The sequence below is a fragment of the Amblyomma mixtum genome, chromosome 1 (genome assembly GCF_055824585.1).
Source record: "Amblyomma mixtum isolate Tamu chromosome 1, ASM5582458v1, whole genome shotgun sequence".
NCBI lineage: Eukaryota > Metazoa > Arthropoda > Arachnida > Ixodida > Ixodidae > Amblyomma > Amblyomma mixtum.
Window position 1 is genome coordinate 64,602,160 of NC_143012.1, and position 18,659 is coordinate 64,620,818.

General features: G+C 46.5%; 1 protein-coding gene across 1 annotated transcript in view; it reads left to right on the forward strand.

Annotated features, from left to right (window-relative positions):
* Nucleotides 1-17,204, forward strand: part of LOC149366520 (uncharacterized) — a 42,770-nt gene extending 25,566 nt beyond the window's left edge. The window contains exons 4-6 of the mRNA XM_089561652.1: nucleotides 12,101-12,159; nucleotides 14,360-14,425; nucleotides 16,827-17,204. Of these exons, the coding sequence (XP_089417778.1) occupies nucleotides 12,101-12,159; nucleotides 14,360-14,425; nucleotides 16,827-17,002 (301 nt within the window). The 3' untranslated portion in view covers nucleotides 17,003-17,204. The remainder of the gene's footprint in view (nucleotides 1-12,100; nucleotides 12,160-14,359; nucleotides 14,426-16,826) is intronic.
* The last annotated feature ends 1,455 nt before the right edge of the window (nucleotides 17,205-18,659 follow it).

The following is an 18,659-nucleotide window of genomic DNA, read 5'->3' on the forward strand; positions in this document are numbered from 1 at the left end:
TTGTCACAATACAAAAGTTACCATAATACGCAAGCTCTGTGTGCAGTTTCACCGCAAACGAGCCAGCGGTTGAGGCGGGAAATTTTTTGAAAATATTCACGATAAAAACGCACAATACTGTACAGTAGGCATGACAAAAATCTCAGTACGAAGAGACGCAGACGTAGCGACCACAAAAACCGCAGTGAAGGAGTTACAGGTTGGCTCAGAGATGACACAGCCCGATTCAGGAAAGGTGAAGCTTTAGAATCCGCGGTTTCTGCGCTTTTTGTTGATAAAGTTTTATAACCTGTAGTGGAGACGCCCCCACAATCTTGGGCTCATACAAGCGAGTGTAAAGCAAGCTAATGCTGCAAAGAGTTCATTCCCAACTATCATAAAGGGGACCATACTATCCTTTCTTTTTCATCAATAAACAATACTATTATACCACTAGTTATTCCCACTGCTGCTCAGTCTTCGTCTAGCCCTTCTTTCCCGAGTACAGTTTACACCCTGTGGTTATTTTTGGGAAGAAGCATCGTAGAAAAATATTATGAGGCAGATTGATGCGCTGACGCTCAATTATATGACAACAGAACTCATCAGCAAATACAACACATTTCTTTTTACCAATGTCGAATGTTCCTCAGACGGTAGAGTGAATGTCTAGCATATGGGTTCTGAGGCGGTAGGCATAAAACTATACTTATCAATAATTGCAAGCTTATTGCTTATGTGAATATTAGGCAAGAAATAAATAGTAGTTATAGTGCGCAGAAGCTTATTTTTATAATCGCATCATTCGAACTGGCAGTGCATATCTATGAACATTGTCTACATTTATAAAGTCATATGTTTGCTTTATATATGGCTAGTTTCATGGGTATACTTTATCGGTAACAGCTCCTAAAGAGAGCATTATGCACGACTTTCTTTAAATGTTGCTCTTTAAACTTCATCCTGCGTGGCGGCCAGAAGAACTTTCTATGGTCGCGTGCGCAGCATCTGCGATGAACCACAGGACGGCTTTATTACTTCAAAGAAACCTGCGGATAACTTGAAGGTGTCATGTATCGTTAGCGTACCGCGTTCTCATCATAGAGACGGCTCTCACCGAAATTGCAGCTGATGTAGCCTAGAAAAGGCTAAAGAACGAAGCCCAAGTGTCGCCATCACCGGCCCATTTCGGAACTAAAAGGCGTACGTGGACATCAAATTTCGGGCACTGATCCCTGAGGCTACGTTACACCACCTTTCTTTTCTACACGGTGGCGACCTCTCGTTGTGGGTTAGGACGTGAGTTTGAATTGGCTGACGGGAAGATTTGGAACGCGATAGCGTTAAAGGCCCCAGTATCCTGAAAATCGGGCGTGGCAGGTGACTGGCAGGTGGTGCCCAGAGAGCAACCTATGAGGCAGGTGGGCCACCATAGGTCACGTGACCTTGCAGCGTCATCACAACCTGCCCACAGTGGCGGGTAAGTTAATGATCGTTCGCTCGGGAAGAGCAACATGGGTTTTACAAGGCCCACCGCTGGAAGCACCTGCCATCGCAGGGCAGTGGCGCACCGCTTAACCGCTGCAGCACTGCGCCAGTAGGCTCCCAGGGATCTATGCATTTAAAGTAGAGAATAACTTTGCATGAATGACAGTTTGCCAATATCCCTCAAGAGAAAAGTATACAACCGCTGTATCTTACCAGTACTCACCTATGGGGCACAAACGTGGAGGCTAACAAAGAGGGTTCAGCTTAAGTTAAGGACAACGCAGCGAGCTATGGAAAGAAAAATGATTGGTGTAACGTTAAGAGATCGGAAGAGGGAGAAGTGGGTGAGGAAACAAAAGCGGGTTAATGATATCCTAGTTGAAATCAAGAGCAAGAAATGGGCTTGGGCAGGGCAAGTAATGCGAAGGCAAGACAACCGCTGGTCCTTTAGGGTAATGGAGTTGATTCCAAGAGAAGGCAAACGTAGCAGGGGACGGCAGAAAGTTAGGTGGGCGGATGAGATTAAGAAGTTTGCGGGGATACAGTGGCGGCAACTGGCGGAGGACAGGGTTAATTTGAGAGACATGGGAGAGGCCTTTGCCCTGCACTGGGCGTAGTCAGGCTGATGATGAACTTTGCATATATAGGAATTAATACATTACGTTTTCGCGTTCTACCCTTAAGACGGAGCTTAAGTGTTGCCTCCAACTTTGAATCCAATGTCTGGGCAAAATATGCGTCTCTTGCTGCGGGGCAGGCGTTAACGTAGCCAGAAGGAGCCTTAAGATCAATTTTTGTTGAGAATAGTAATTGTATGAAGTTGTCCCCTCAGTGTTCCTTTATAAACAGCTAACACATGTAGCTAGCACCAACGTCTATGCGACGCCCGGAAAAAAAAAAGCTTTTGATGAAAGTAACAAAACGTGAGGTAGGTATCATCACCATTTATTTTTTTGTCCTAAGAGCTCAATATGCTGTCGAACAGTTCATTTTCAAGATCTGAACCATGCACTCAATCGGGATTCTACCAGAACCACAGGTCGGGCTCACATGCATATCACACCGCACAATATGGATTGGGTAAGAAAAGCATTTTACAGCAAATACCGCTGCTTGTGCCTATACGCATAAACAGACACGGAGGGAAATGCCATCAGCAATATGGATAAGAGGAGTTAAAGTAGTTGAGGAACTCTACACACACTACACCACTGGCCAAAGTAACAATGAGGTTAATGACGGATGCAGTGGTGTGGCTCAGTTATACGCATCCGTATATACTGCACCTTGGGGGATTCCTCTAAACATTTGACCAACACTGTTTCCACTTCGAGTTATAGATCGATTCGCTCTCGTTCTACCATTCGCGCTCGCGCTCAGTTAGTGGAGCGACTGCTCTGGCGAAGCCGTAATGCCGGGTTGGATCCCCGGACTAGGATGAATTTTTCTTTAACTGCGAAGTTTCTGAGAAAGCTGTTTAGATTTCCTTTGTAGCCGTATGGCTGCGCTAGGTGGATGGAAATGAGTAATCACTTACTTATAAGAAAGTAAACAAAAATTCACAAGCAATACAAAGACGAAAAGGGAGAAGTGGGTATCAGGTAGCTGTAGAGTTGTTAATGAACGGTGGAGACACTGCGTTATACAAACTTACCACCTAGAATACGTAGTGCCTCTCAACATTCAGTTTACAGGAAACTTGGAGGAAAGCTGTATTTATCTTAATTCATAAGAAAGTAGATATCAAGGACGTGAACAATTCGACCGAGCAGATTACTGATTTTTGGTTATACCTTATTTAGGAAGGTGATCCCAATAGAATGAGAGCAACCTCAGACTTATGTAAACCAAAGCAACAGGCTGGCTTTCGTAAACTCTACTCAGCAATAGACCACATTCGCATCATCAGTCAGGTCACTGAAAAATTTGCAGAATATATCCAACGACTACATGTAGGCTTCACAAATTACGAGAAAGTGTTTCACAAAGTCCTAACCTCAGCAGAAATGCAGTGATTTGAAAACGAAGGTGCAGAAGCAACGGCAGAGATTTTGCTGGAAAATATGTGTAGCGGCTTCAAGGTCATTACTGATCTCAGTAGGTAAAGGCATAAAATCCCAATGAGGAGGGTCGTCAGACAGGAAGACGGGAAGACATGATCTCTCCACTGCAGTTCACTAGGTGTTTACAGGAGTATTCGCAGAATTGGATTGGGACGAGTTGCGTATAAAAATGAATAGGAATAGTTAAAAACATATTTGATTTTCTGATGTCATTGTCTTCCTAAGTAATTCAGTTAAGCAAACAAGAGATGGGGAATGAGGGGCTCGTTATAAATATGACAGAAGCCAACAGCCACAGAAACCAAGGGGCACAGGGGATTTTTTTTAAATTTATTTATTTTGTGGTGTTGATAAATTTAGAATATTACTGAATATGCTATCGCTTAAAGCTAATTGATTAGAAAAGCAGAAGAAAAAACAACCACATGCCGCCGGTGGGATCCGAACCCACGACCTCCGAATTACGCGTCCGGTGCTCTACCTCTGAGCTACGGCGACGGCTGTCAATTCTTCTGCTTTCGGGGGTATTTATGTTTTACAAGTAACCTAACCTTGAGAGTGTTCATCAGCGCCACCCACGTTCATAAGCGGCGGACGTAGAACGTCCTGAGTTACCACAGGTGTGACGTAGAACGTCATCGAACGGAGAGGGTGGAAGCTGCGTGAGAACCCTCTTATGCTTCCTATGGCGTCAAGGCTGCCAGAACCGAGGCCCTCGATAAGCAATTAAGCAAACAAGGGATGGGGAATGATGGGCTCGTTATAAATATGACGGAAGCCAACAGCCACAGAAACCAAGGGGCACAGGGGATTTTTTTTAATGTATTTATTTTGTGGTGTTGATCAATTTAGAATATTACTGAATATGCTATCGCTTAAAGCTAATTGATTAGAAAAGCAGAAGAAAAACAACCACATGCCGCCGGTGGGATCCGAACCCACAACCTCCGAATTACGCGTCCGGTTACTTAAGGTTAGGTTACTTGTAAAACATAAATACCCCCGAAAGCAGAAGAATTGACAGCCGTCGCCGTAGCTCAGAGGTAGAGCACCGGACGCGTAATTCGGAGGTCGTGGGTTCGGATCGCACCGGCGGCATGTGGTTGTTTTTTCTTCTGCTTTTCTAATCAATTAGCTTTAAGCGATAACATATTCAGTAATATTCTAAATTGATCAACACCACAAAATAAATAAATTTAAAAAAATCCTCCGTGCCCCTTGGTTTCCGTGGCTTTTGGCTTCTGTCATAAGTAATTCAGTGGAAGAATTACACAGGACGATGGAGGGTCCCGACTAGCAAAGCATGACGATGTATAACTTAAATATTATGCCGAAAACTGAGGTAATATTCGCTAGCCTGGGAAAGGATAACAGCAGTTTATGATAAGTAGCGAAGCATTGGAGGTGTTAAAGGGCAACTGCAGCACTTTTTTGAAAATTTCGCGATATTCAAGGATTCAAATCTATATAGACTGTAGGTAAAGCATGCCAAGGTTTTTTGCACTGGCATTTAAAATAGTGGCGTAATCGACGATTGAATTTTGCGCTTCTCCTCAATGCACTGGAGAAGTGCAGAGAAACTCAGCGTGACGTCATGGAAGGTATGATTTCAAATTACCGCTGTCGTCAGCCACAGCCTGCCCTGACTGGTTAGACGTTGCCAAACAACTCTCGGCAGGGCTCGCCTTCGGTGGCGTTGGTTTTTTTCCTTCAGAGCAGGCGTTTGTGCTTTGGAAATGTACTGATACCTTCGATGACGTCATCATGCGCCCCCCACTTCGCGTTGTGCGCTGCGGAGAAGATTGAAGGGCGTCAGGATTTTAATCGGCGATTACTTCACTATTTCAAGTGCTATCCCAAAAAGACTTTGCATGCTTTACCTGCGGCTTTCACACATTCGACCCTCTTAAGCTCGTTGATTTCTACAACCTATGCAGTTTCCCTTTAAGGGCATTGTTGGCGCTGCCACCAGTTGTTGGCGAAGATGGGTCGGTTCGGGGTCGTTGCTAGCTCGCTGCTGCTGCTGCTGCTCGCTTGACGGAACCGTGGTCAAGCTTCGACACCCGTTCCCACCACCACCAGGACAGGAGTGCCGCCAAGTCAAAGAGTTAAGTGATGGGAGGAAGATTACAAGAGGGTTTATTTACATCTTTTTACATCATGGTTAGAGGTGAGGTTCCAAATGAGGTTCTATGGGAGTCTTGAAAAGAGGCTCTAGTGAGTTCTCTCCTGCCGCATTCGTTCTCGACATTTATAGCCTTCTCGTTCCCTAAAGTCCCTAGGTTGAGGACGCCCTTGCCGGAGTGGGAGGGGCCTAGAGCTTTCACCTGTGCGCACACACACGACACCGCACTCATGGTCACGCCCCCTTCACATGTGGAGTCTGAGGGAAAAAAGGTTGTCGTCGAGGTAGCGTTGACTGCGGTAGGTGATGGCCTCCGGCCAGTCGAAGGTTTCTGCGGGTCACCGACATCTGCTGATAATCAAAGACAGCCGCCGCTCGAGGCCGGACGCGAGGTCACGAAAAGGCCGAAAGTGGTTCCTCGTGCTTGGGTCGGAGATGATGCCCGCCAGCTTGTCGCGATGCTTGGCACGCCAAAGAGCAACAGGAGACGAGGCCCTTTGTTCCCTGGCACGGTCACGGCAAATGGGGAAGATAACGTTCGTCTCCCCGAGGCGGCGGCGGCGTTCTACACGTGCAGGCACTTTGTGAAGGGGGTCTGGTTTTGGTCCTGCACTCCAACCGGGCAAACTCCGTAATTGAAGTCAGCTGGCACCTGTGTCCTCTCCGTGCGTGCGGTCCAAGGCGGCAGGCCCGAAAGTAATCACGCTGAAGTTGCTCGCAGCTATGCACAGTAGAAACAGGTGTGCTGGCGGCCACCCGGCGAGACTTGTTGACGTCGATCTTAATAGCATATACGTATATATACTAAAGGCGGTCAGTGACCGCAGGTCCGGACAACGAGAGTAAAATAACCAAAGGAATAAGAATAAGGTGTAATGTTTTCCGCAGATACTCCGAGGTCATGAATAGCGACTTCCCAGTATACCTCAAAAATAAAATAGAAAGTAATTGTAGAAATTGATTTTACAGCCTATAATGCGCGATTGTTCCATAATTCCCAATTCCTCGTAAAATCAGAGAAAAATTGTTCCGTTCATAGTAAGGTCTTAGTCAGAATAGGGGTTTTACTTCTGCCATGTTGTGTCTCTCTTTACGTATTGTCAGCGTTCCAAAATTTCTTGAAACTGGTGAGACGAATTCTCGCCCACACCTCTCTTAGGGTTAGGCCATTCACGGTTGCTAAAAGTGCCCCACTGCACGACTGAGACCCAAGCCCGTTGGTCTGTTTACTTCTGACAAAAGCTGTACTTGATCATATTACAGTAAGCGCAGCAATGCTCTCAAAAAAAAGAATTCGTCCTTGGGCGTCGAGGCACGGGTCTGTCGACAATAGTTTTCAAAGGTATTCAGGACATGCTTTCGCTACTCCGCCAGGTCATGTCAACCCAGCGTTTTGTTTCTGTCTCCCCTCACATGCCATACGACAGAGACTGGAGGTCATCTCTGTCCTCCCAGATAAAAGCGCGCGTACACGATACGAAAGGGAAATTACGGCTGCGCAGTGACTGCGTTATTGTCCGAACAGCTGGCCAGCTCAAACTATGTAGTTGAGCCAGCGTGATGGTTGTTTGCGAACAGAGCTTGACAGCTTGCTGATAAGCCTCAGTGTCACATCCAGGGTATCATCCTCTCTCCGGAAATCGCGACAGGTGTCACGCGAGCAAAGCGAATTAAGCTGCACAACGCTAGTTTAATAATGCCGTGTCGCTTGGGTGGACATGCATGCATTCTTCTACGGGGTTGCCATTGCCATTTAAGATACAAAACACATTCTAGGCATACACGTAGTAGTTTATGAATTCTGAAAAGAAAGCCTGTAAATCTTTGAAATCAGCTCGGTAAAACTGGATCTGGTTAGTATAACAACTTAAGTCAAGTGGCATGACAGAACCCGGGTAATGTTTACAGGGCTATGGAGGACCAATTCAGGTGGGCCTGGTTGGTTATACTACTGCTTTAATGAAAAATACACTACTGTAGCTGAGAACGAAGGTTTTATACCCTAGAAAACACCAAAAAATAAAATAAAGGTGTCGCCATCACCAGCCGTTCTCGCGAGCGGACTCCGCAGCGTTGCCACTGCCCCTTCGCATTTGTCACTATCCCTTCCTTACAGTAGAAGCTGAACACCGCAGTACTTAACACTAAGGAATTTTAGTCACGTGGGCTACGCCTCCTGTCCACACCTGCCTGCGGCTGTTAGAAAAAGGAATTGAGTGCTCATGGTCTTTTTCCTCTTCTCCTCACTTCCTCCTCAATATGGCTAAGAAGGTTCCTCGCCTCTTGCCGACGAACAGCCCAAAGCCGCTTTTTGCTGGAACATCTCCATCACAGCTACATAGGTCTGCTGTGCCGAAGGCAATATTCTGTTCTTCTATTGTTCTCGACCAAAATGCAAGGTATATATCGGCGGGAATTTTTCGAAGATACAGCCTGCGAGCACTTTACGCGATGACAGTCCACTTTTTTTATTATAGTTGCACAGAACATTGAGCTTAAGAGACACAGAAATATGAACCTCGGCGCTGTACCTAAGATCTGCATCCTCAAAGCCATGTGATAAACGGCGCGAATATATAATAAAACCACCACCGTTTTCTTATAACGCATAGCTTGAAAACACCTCAAAATCTGTAACTCCATCTCGCGTTAAGTGGGGCAATTGTCCTGCGAGATTTTCATGTTTTTTTTTTTTTCTGAGCTGTTGTTCATCGGTCTGCCCGTGAGTCTCTTTTTTTTCTTGTCTACCTTCTGATCTATCAAGAACAAGCTTGCACAATGAATTGTATCGCATAAGCAGCTGCTTTCGGGCTCCCAGTTTGTGTTCCGAAACTAACATGATACTGGTGAGGGGAGGCGATAATGATGCCCTCTAATCTCTTGGAGTTGGAACAGATTTAGTTCAGAAAAGGCTTGGACGTACGGAAGCAGAAACGCCAGCAAAAGTGTGGCTGCTAAGAATGTATATCAAAGTCGAGAACTCGAAGACTGTTTCCGTAAGCATCCATTAAGGTCAACTACAGCCCAAAACCTTATTCCATGGATATATTGCGAATGTTTACCAATCTGCAGTAAGACCATTTTGGTTCGTAAAAACAAAGCAGCCTTTGGCATTTACGTCATAGCCTTCTAAATAAACTTTTCCAAGGTCCTTTCCAGAACTTGTCACATAGCTCAGGAACCTGCCACTACTTAACCACAAGAAAACTGGAGACTTTACAGCACGGGTACAAACACCTCAGGAGGAAACCTTTATTACGCTCCGATTACTGCTCTGCAGCGAGATGGAATGCGAGTCAGAAGCAGAAAATAGGTGCATGACAGCAGGCGTGAGGATATGGAGGGCCAGTTTGGCCAGGGCACTTGTTGTAGCAACATGAGCCCTAAACTTCTGGCCTTCGAGAGCCCTTTCACCCATCTTTATATGTCCCTGCTGTTGTCACCCATTGATAGCAGGTTAAGGAGCGCCTACATTTAAATATAAAGTACAACGCAAGAAAGTATAAAATATTTTAACACGTCTGCGCATAGTACTTTTAGTGTCATCCAACTCACAAGAGTACAGATGCGGTCGTGGCTAAGCCGTTAGGTTTACCAGTTTGTTTACCGTACTTTGCTCTGTCAAATAAAGGAGACCAAGTTTCCAGCAAGAGCACTCACAACCTGTTAGGTTTACCAGTTTGTTTACAGTACTCTGATCTATGAAACAAAAGACACCAAGTTCCCAGCAATAGCACTCACAACCTAACATACACGTCATGTAATACTAACTGAGCAGCTTTTCCACCGCTTGTGACGCTCCTTCCCAACCCAGCAGTTTCAGTTATGGACCCAAAATATCAACGCAAACTATTTCACGTTCGGCGCTGACTCTCAGGTCCATACCAAACAATTCTGGACAAAAACATTTTTGAGCCGGAAACCGTTTATGAACACATTTTTTCTCCGTATAATATAAGATTTTCCTATAGCAATCAGTACACCCGAAGGTCACCCGACGCAAGTCTTGAGTTCTTTTCTATTAACGTTCTTGCTACTCTCAAAAGATTTCCCCATTGGTTTTCTATGGGAGTCTTAAATGATCAATGCGATCGACGGAAACACTTCGAAAGAAACATTTTGCTACACAACAGAAGACTGGACCATTACCTACGATACTTCCGTAGAAGTATCTCACAATTTTTTCAATTTTCAAATGTTCTGTCCGAAATTGTTGTACATGGCTCGGCCGTCCTGCACGGTGTTAAATGGCGCCATTTCTATCCGCCTCGTGTGCAGGAGACGCGGTACAGGCCCGCCATGATCTACGAGTGCTATCGTACGGGGGTCTCGGTCGAGCCGGAGAGTTCGGTCAACTTCACCCTCCTGTGCGACTGCACGGCTCTTCCCGACCATAGAGTTTCTTACTACTACCTAGAGGGAAAGCTGGCGGCGCTGCACTTCAGCCAACATGGACGCTCAAAGCATCATGGGGCGGTGAGCTACTTGTTGCGGCACAGTCGTAGTTTTTCGGGAACACAGAGTGGCAGTACTAAGGCGTTTCATTCCGAAAACGTAGTTCGTGTGTGCGCAGACGACTTTCGCGCGAACGCAGTGTGCAAAAGCCATAGGACGACACACGACGCCAATAAAAGGTTTTACTCTTCCGAAATGCCATTAAAAAACTTCTTGAAGTATCTAAGCAACAACATTTTTTTTGAAAACATATTTACTTTTAAAAGTGCGCCTGTTAATTACGAAATATTAGTTTTTTTAGTGTTCATCACTTGGCCAATAGGAAAGCTAGTCATGTCTTGTTTTAGGCAAACTTTGCACTTAAATGCTTTTCTGCTCGTTTGTTGCAATCATTAGACAAGATATTGAATGTTAGGACGTTTGTAGCTATCAAACAGCTTTATTTTTTTATTATTTTTTGGCCAAAAGTTGCAGTTCCGCAACAAGTAGCTCACCGCCCCATGATGCTTTGAGCGCCCATGGTGGCTGAGGTGGTCACGTGGGGTCTCCATGCAAACTCCCATAGACGGCTTGCCAGCTTTCCCTCTAGGTAATAGTAAGAAACTCTATGTTCCCGACGGAGAGTGCGCTATTACCGCATGGACGGTTCTAAGCGGCCAGACCGATGGCTACCTACAGTGAGTGACTTTAGCATCATTGTCCGGGGACACAACAAACTCAGCTAGAGGCAGTGCTGCGAATTTGACACGGATCTTTAATGTACACAAGCGGTAAGCTTGCATTTCGCAGCAAGCAGACGGCCACTTATTAATGTGTAGAAGGCTCCCCTTTTCTTCCAGGCGGGACAGTAGCTCTTTCATCTCTTAGAACGACGAGTGCAAGGGCAAAACCTTCTCTCTCCGCAGCTTGTGGCGCGAAGGAGAGAGAAAAGAGAGCGAGCAGTCTATTTTTATTTCTTGTTGAAAACCATTTGTCCCGAAAACGTTATACCCAGTTACTTTTCTGAGACCAAAGTGCACTGATTCGTTTTTGTTGCTGCTTAAAACTCCCTAAAAAATGTTTCTAGACCTTTAGTGGGTGCACTGCCTTTTTGCTTGTGTCTCTATGTCTTGCCTCTATGCTCCGGAAACGTTTGATAAATGCTGTACTGGGACTGGGACATTCCATCCTTTTTGGGCGCACATGGGGAGGTACGTTGCTTGCTGGGACAAGAATACGGCCAATTGTTTCCCTGTGTTCAGTACACCGGCAGCAAGTATTGTATTCAGGTCAAATTTTACCCTCTAGCATTTCGTCCTCAAACACGAAACACTAGACACGGGAGCTTTACCAATGACATCTGTATATATTATTCGATTTTTTTTTTTCATACGGTGTTGGTTAGGACAACCTACAGCCGTATACCAAGGGTTTTTTTTATCTTCGGCATTTTTGTCTTCCGGAAATTAGAAAAGCAGAAAATGTGACATGGGAATAGATATTGTGCCCTTCTGGTCGTCTATGGCCCCTTCGTTTCTTCCACTGCCTCGGAAGTAAATAAAGTCGAATGGAGAGTCACAGCCGGGTACCTGGCGCCATCTGGCGTCTTCAAGGCGATGTGTGCGTACCCCCTGACGATGCGCAAAATCCCGGTACTCCCGTAACGGTACCATGGTACACGGTATGCTAAAGATGTTTAGTAGACGTTTCACAATACAAACACGCTTTTTTAAGAGAAGTTTATTTGGACCCTCGATCAAAAAGGGACATCCGTCCCTCTACAAAACCAAAATAAAGACATTGCGCACGGCTGTGCTGGCGTAACAGGGCACTCTGAAAAGGAAACCTACAGTGAACATTACAGTGCTCAAAGACGTGAAAGTGTCATTAGTGGATTCTTTAGCAAGAGCAAGATCTTAAGCTAAGCCCATCACAACCGGGGTTTTTGCCACGAAACTGCGCAGTACGCATTGCTTTTCCTCAAGTTATTTTTTTTCTCTTTTGCCTCCAGGCGCCAGTTGGACTACTCATACGACGAGGCAGGTGACTCGTGGTTGATCACGTCAGGAGGTGAGACTTATACAACTCCCTTGATACTTCAGAAAATGGCGCTCCATTGCGTCGAGAATCCTCGCGCCATTAACGCATATGGTCGAGGTTGTAAAAGATAACCTAATAAGGGAGTAATCACTCATTGACATCCACCCAAGCACAGCCATACGGCTACGAAGGAAAGTTATACAGCTTTCTCAGAAACTTCGTAGTTAAAGAAAAATTCGTCCTGGTCCGTGGTTCGAACACGGGACCACCGCTTCACCGGAGCAGTCGCTCTACCAATTGATAGAGTAGTACCAATTGGTAGAGCGACTGCTCCGGTGAAGCGGTGGTCCCGTGTTCGAACCACGGACCAGGACGAATTTTTCTTTAACTACGAAGTTTCTGAGAAAGCTGTATAACTTTCCTTCGTAGCCGTATGGCTGTGCTTGGGTGGATGTCAATGAGTGATTACTCCCTTATTACAAAATCTACTCCACCTTGGGGGATTCCCCTAAACATTTCATCTAAAAGATAACTTGCAGACCCCTTTGCAGAAGGCAGATTCATGGGTGGTTCTTGAAAGGCACAGTCGGGGGATGTGGTTCTATCTCTACAACGCACTTGTAGGACCACCTTCAGGGAACGAAAATATGTTTGCATTTTTCTCACATAAAATTTCGCAATGAGCGAGGCAGCCCCCCACCCCTTCTTCTTTTCCGCCTAAACCAACTCCCTTTTTGATGGAGAGTTTTTTGCACTGCTTGCAGCCACATCATTCAGCAACCCTGCTAAAACGCGGAGACATGTTTTGCCTTTGCGGATACGCGCAATAAACAAAACTGCCGTCTCAGAACAGACGGGCATAACCTGTGCCGGCAACATGCAGGCCAAAGAATTTGCTTTTCAAGCCGTGAAGTGCAGCTCACAAACACCTCCGAAAGGCGTAACCTGCTGAGGAATGATCACGACAGTTACACTGATCTTAGAGATGCAGAAGCAGATCATGATGGTGATGGAGCAGTAGTAAACACCCTCGGCTCCCTAGTTTTGACAAAGGCTATGCCAGAGAGGTGGCCGTCACGTGGGTAGGACCTGTTTATGTGATTTTCTTTTTTCTTTCTGTTAAATATAGAATGTCCCGTGCAAGCGGAACCAGAAACGGCAAAAGTTCCACTTTGTTTTAAACAAAACTTTAAATGCTGCTTGTTCTACACTTTCGCTTCAAGCGGAAATTGGCATGCGCTAGCTCGAGAGTGCCGTGTTCATAGCAGGTATGAATGGCAAGAGAAATGTATACAACATCCGTATATTACCGGTACTCACCTATGGGGGACAATGAATGAATGAATGAAAATGCGGAGGCTAACAAAAAGGGTTCAACTTAAGGACAGCGCAGCGAGCTATGGATAGGATAAGATAGGAAAACTTTTAATGTCCAACAGACAGAGGGTAGCCAGAGGGCTACCCGCTATGGAACGAAAAATGATAGGTGAAACGTTACGAGACCGGAAGCTGGCAGTGTGGGTCAGGGATCAAACGCGAGTTAATGGCATTCTAGTCGGAATCAAGAGGAAGAAATGGGCTTGGGCAGGGCATGTAATGCGAAGGCAAGATAGCCGCTGGTCCTTAAGGGTAACGGAGTGGATTCCAAGAGAAGGCAAGCGTAGCAGGGAGCGGCAGAAAGTCGGGTGGGCGGATGAGATTAAGAAGTTTGTGGGGATACGGTGGCCAAAGCTGGCAAAGGACAGGGTTAATTGGAGAGACATGGGAGAGGACTTTGCCCCGCAGTGGACGTAATCAGGCTTGTGACGATGAAGGTGATGAATGGCAGTGGAAATATGCATGATCCACACTCAAGTTCACACGGTCCATCCAACGAGAACGTCCGTCAGAAGTGTTCGGGACACCATGCGACTCATTGAAGCTGACTCGGGTGCCATGTATTGAGGTTTCCTATGTGTCCCTTAAGCTCCAATGCTGGGGTCAGTGAGGACAGCTCCTTTGCTGACCTTTCTGGGCATCAATTCGTGCGGAGTGTCAAAGAGGGCAGCACAGCCTGAACTCTGCTCTAATCATGCACGAAATGCCCCTGATTATTACTGATGAAACAAACACATATTGACATGTGGCAAACTAGCGACTGCTAACTTCCAAGGGGCTACAGTTGTTCCGACTCCGCTCACGCCATATGTGACTCTGGGCATACGCGTGGGTATATTACTCTTGATTTCAGGCTACCGCGAGTACATGAGATTGGAGAAGGAGCCCTACAACGGACTCGCCTACTACATTGTGTTGAGTAAGTGGCACTCTTTGCATGTTTCTAAACTTTCAGTAAAAAGCTGATCAGTGTAATAGCGACAGACACGACTCAGGAACATTCGCTTGTCGCGCTGACTTCGTGGTTCAACGCACGTTGCCGGACACGTGACAGCAAGCTTACTCGGAAATTTGAACAAGGCTATAACTAAGGGCTCGACCTTTCGGTTTAATCCGAAAACAAAATAAACGATAGAAGTCAGTGAATTTTGTTTTTGAAACTGGTTTCTAACCGAAAAAGGTCTGTATTCTCTGCATGCAAGGTATAGCTAGCTGGCTGTTGAGTACGCGTTAAACTCAGTCAAGTTGAAAATTAACTAAGCAGGAAATCCAGAGGATGTTGAGACGGCGGTGTTGCTGGATACGCCACGCAGTTGTACAGTTTGAAGCATTTCTAGCTTGTTTCCACTCCTCTGCAGACCGGAAAGCACCACCTCCTCGCCGTTGGCAAGCTAAGCACTGTTTGTTTCCTACCATTCTGAGTTTAGAGTCGGTTAACTGGGTTTAACAAGTCCAGGTAGGACACTGGCACGAAACCGTGCACGGTCATCACGAAAAGTATCATGTTTGGCCTACCTCCAATGAGCACTGAAACTGGACGTCCTGTGGACCTCCTGGACGTCCTGTGGACGTTTAGGTCGTCTGTGGGACGTCTAAGGGAGTTTCGATGCATACTGGGCTGAGACGTTTGAGCTGCAGTTCGATCGTTGCCATATTTAACCTGCTACTCTGCACCAGAGGGGGGGGGGGGTGGGTCAACAGGAGAAGAAAGAGGCTCGTGATGGGTGACGATGTGGTGAGAAGAGAAATAAGGAAAGTTTAGAGCCCAGGGGGTTTGCTTCTAAACACTATTGTGGCGCTCCTGTAGCACTAATGGAAGTCCTAGGCATCGGAGGGAGCAGGACCAAAAATCTTCTTACCTTCAGGAGATTTGGGACGCTGAGGACGCATTACGAGCAAAGCAATGTGGCCAAGAAGCAGACTCCCTGGCCTCTAAACTTTTGACAAAGGCTGTGCATTTGATGGCATCACAAGCGCGAGTTGAGGCCCATGTCGCTCAAAAAACGTGAATTCGCTGGAATTGCCTGGACTGCTCTCCAGCTCGGCGGTAAGTCCTCCGAGAGCGGCCTGCTGTCTAAACCCTTCATGCAAGCGGCCAACGTTAGTCTTCCGAGCGCATATACTGGACACACCATAAGTACACGCTCCACAGTCTCGGTTATGGCACAAATGAAAGAGTCCGGTGTACCCGCTAAACGTTCTGTATACGCTGTTGGAATACGGAGTATGCAACGCAAAATCTACACGTTACTCCATAAGCTTTGCATCTGTTTTTTTTTCTATGGTTTCTGTGTGATTTCTTCATAATACGTGGGCCATCACACTAAGTCAGTATGCACTTCAACTTTTCCGTATTCGTCAACCGCATACTCGCAAGAGGTCACACGCCGCTCATAAAACAACAAAACGATCTCCGTGGTTCAGGGTTTATGGCGCTTGGCTGCTGACCCGAAAGACTCGATCCCGGCCGCGGCGGTCGAATTGCGATGGAGGCTAAATTCTAGAGGCCCGTATGCTGTGCGATGTCAGTGCACGTTAAGGAACCCCAGGTGGTCGAATATCCGGGGCCCTTCACTACGGCGTCCCTCATAGCCTGAGTCGCTTTGGGACGTTAAACCCCATAGATTATAAACCAAACATAAATATTGTATTCTACACGATTCTAAAACAATCATCTCACAGAACTTCTCGCGTGGAAAAGGCAGCGGCGGGTATCACACAAGGAAATTAGAAATCAATTTACGACCAATGGCCGCAAATGCTGCGCGTTCCAGTTATAAAGCAATTACAGTAGTTATGCTCATGATATGCCTTAAAACACTGCCAGAAATTGAAAATGTTTTTTGAATGCAACGAATTTTCAGCGTGTTACTCACGTGGTAATGTCGGCAAGATCACACACTCCCTTCCAAAGAACTGATGTCTCTTGAAAAAAAAAAACACTCTGACATCTCTGCGGCGACCCGCATTGGAGCAATGAGAAAGCCGAACGTCCATCTACTATATCGACGTCCGTGGCTGTTCTGACGTCCATGCACAATATCGACGTCCATGGCTACTGTGACGTCTGAGTGTGTTTTTTCGTTTAATGAATTACCTAATGACACCTCATCAACCAAATTTTTCCCACGGCAGCATTTCATCACACGCTATCACGATCACCATTATAAAAACCCCACACTCGCCAAATTATCTTAAGAGAACGACGCAACCGTGCGTACAAAATTTACGGACACATTTTGATGACGCGGCGTAGAGATATAATGCTTTCGCATTAATAAGAAGTATTCACTCGCGTAATATTTCTGGGTGCTTCGCAGCGATCACCAGCGAGGAGAACCGTGACGTACACAAGATCTACGACGAGGATCCAAGCTGCGGCAACGCGGCTGCGCTGTATCGTAGCTTGGACGCCGAGGCGCAGAATGGCTTCGAGTTCTCCCGCGACGTGGCGGAGCCCAGCCACTTTTGCGAAAGGTCCCTGATGTGCGCCTGAGCCATCCGTTGCTCGAGAAAAGACGACCGAAAGTCGCTGCATGGCAACATTTCAATAAAGATAGTGTGTACCGTAAAAATTTTCTGGGGTAACCTTGGCTGTCTAAAGTGCGTAGAGGCGAAAGCGTTTTCCGCACCACTTTGACTGCCTCTTTGGCAAAGTTGACATCACCACTGGGTCACGTCACACATAATTAATGACTAATTACTAAGTGAATGCAAATTACTTTTTATGACTATTTATTTATTAAAGACGAAATACTAATTAACTGATAATTAAAGACGCAGTAATACTCTGTCATCTCGGCCCCTCCGCGTTGGCTCAGTGGTTACGGCGTTCGGCTGCTGACCCGAAAGACGGGGTTCGATCCCGGCCGCGGCGGCTGAATTTCGATGAAGGCGAAATTCCAGAGGCCCGTGTACTGTGCGATGTCAGTGCACCTTAAAGAACCCCAGGTGGTCGAAATTTCCGGAGCCCTCCACTACGGCGTCCCTCATAGCCTGAGTTGCTTTGGGACGTTAAACCCCAATAAACGAAACCAATAAACCAAACTCTGTCATCTCGGTGGAGACCCCAAGTGCACCGTACAGGAAGGGAGGAAGTGGGAGCGAAAGAAGAAATAGAAAGAGGCAATGCTTCGGGCCAATGTCTAAAACGATCCACGTGCGTGAGCAGGTGACAGGCCCCACGCGATAGCGGCAGAAGACCGACTAGGTCAATGTGGACGTGGGGGAACCGCGTGTCCGAGGCCTTTATGTTGGTTATCCACTATGGTGCCTATGCCTTCCGGACGTCCCCAGACGTCCGGAAGGCATTGGGGTGCGAAATCCGACTCCAGGTAAGGTGGCGTAGAATGTGGGATGAAGGCTGCGTATTGGCGTATTGGGGATAGCTGCCTGAATAGGCTGTCATACGTAGATTAAAGAGGTGGGAGATAGTAGTAGTAGTAGTAGTAGTACAAGACCTTAAGTTGACTCGGCCATAATTTACAGGCCGAGCACGTCGACCGCCTGGACGACCAGAAGTCGCTGTTCTTCCTCCCCTTCAGCGCCAAGCCATTCGAGCCAGGTGGTTATGGATAGAGTATGTGGGGTGTAGGAACCTGACTGCCGAGCAGCCGGGCAATAGAAGAGGCTATGGGCCGGGTCCGCAGAGATACAGGGGCAGTTGGGACAGGAAGATTCCGATCGATAGATATAATTGATCATTGGGGAGTTTCACGGGCAAAGTTGACTGAGAAGGACAGAGACTTCGCTGCCTTGAAGCTGGCTGTCCTATACCTTTGAGGAAACTACGTATGTAATTGTACATATTGGGGCCACATGCTGTGGCACGAATGGACTTGAATATGTGATCGGGTGTAACGTTATCAAAGGCCTTTTTTATCTCTACTGCGACAAGTGTTCGCGTCTGTGCTGCCCCTGGCTGCAGAGGCGTGCTTTGTAATATGAGAAATAAGCCCTCAACCCTTCGCAAAGTTCGAACTAACACTCCCCTGATCCCACGAATTCTCTATAATTTCTCGCAAAACATATAGGTACAGTCGGGAGCGCATGACTGAATAAACTGTTACTGCGCACAATAAAGACATGGACTTAACTTACTCGCTGTTCGCGCAGGTACTTTTGTTTATGTGGTTATTTGGTTCTGTGTGGAT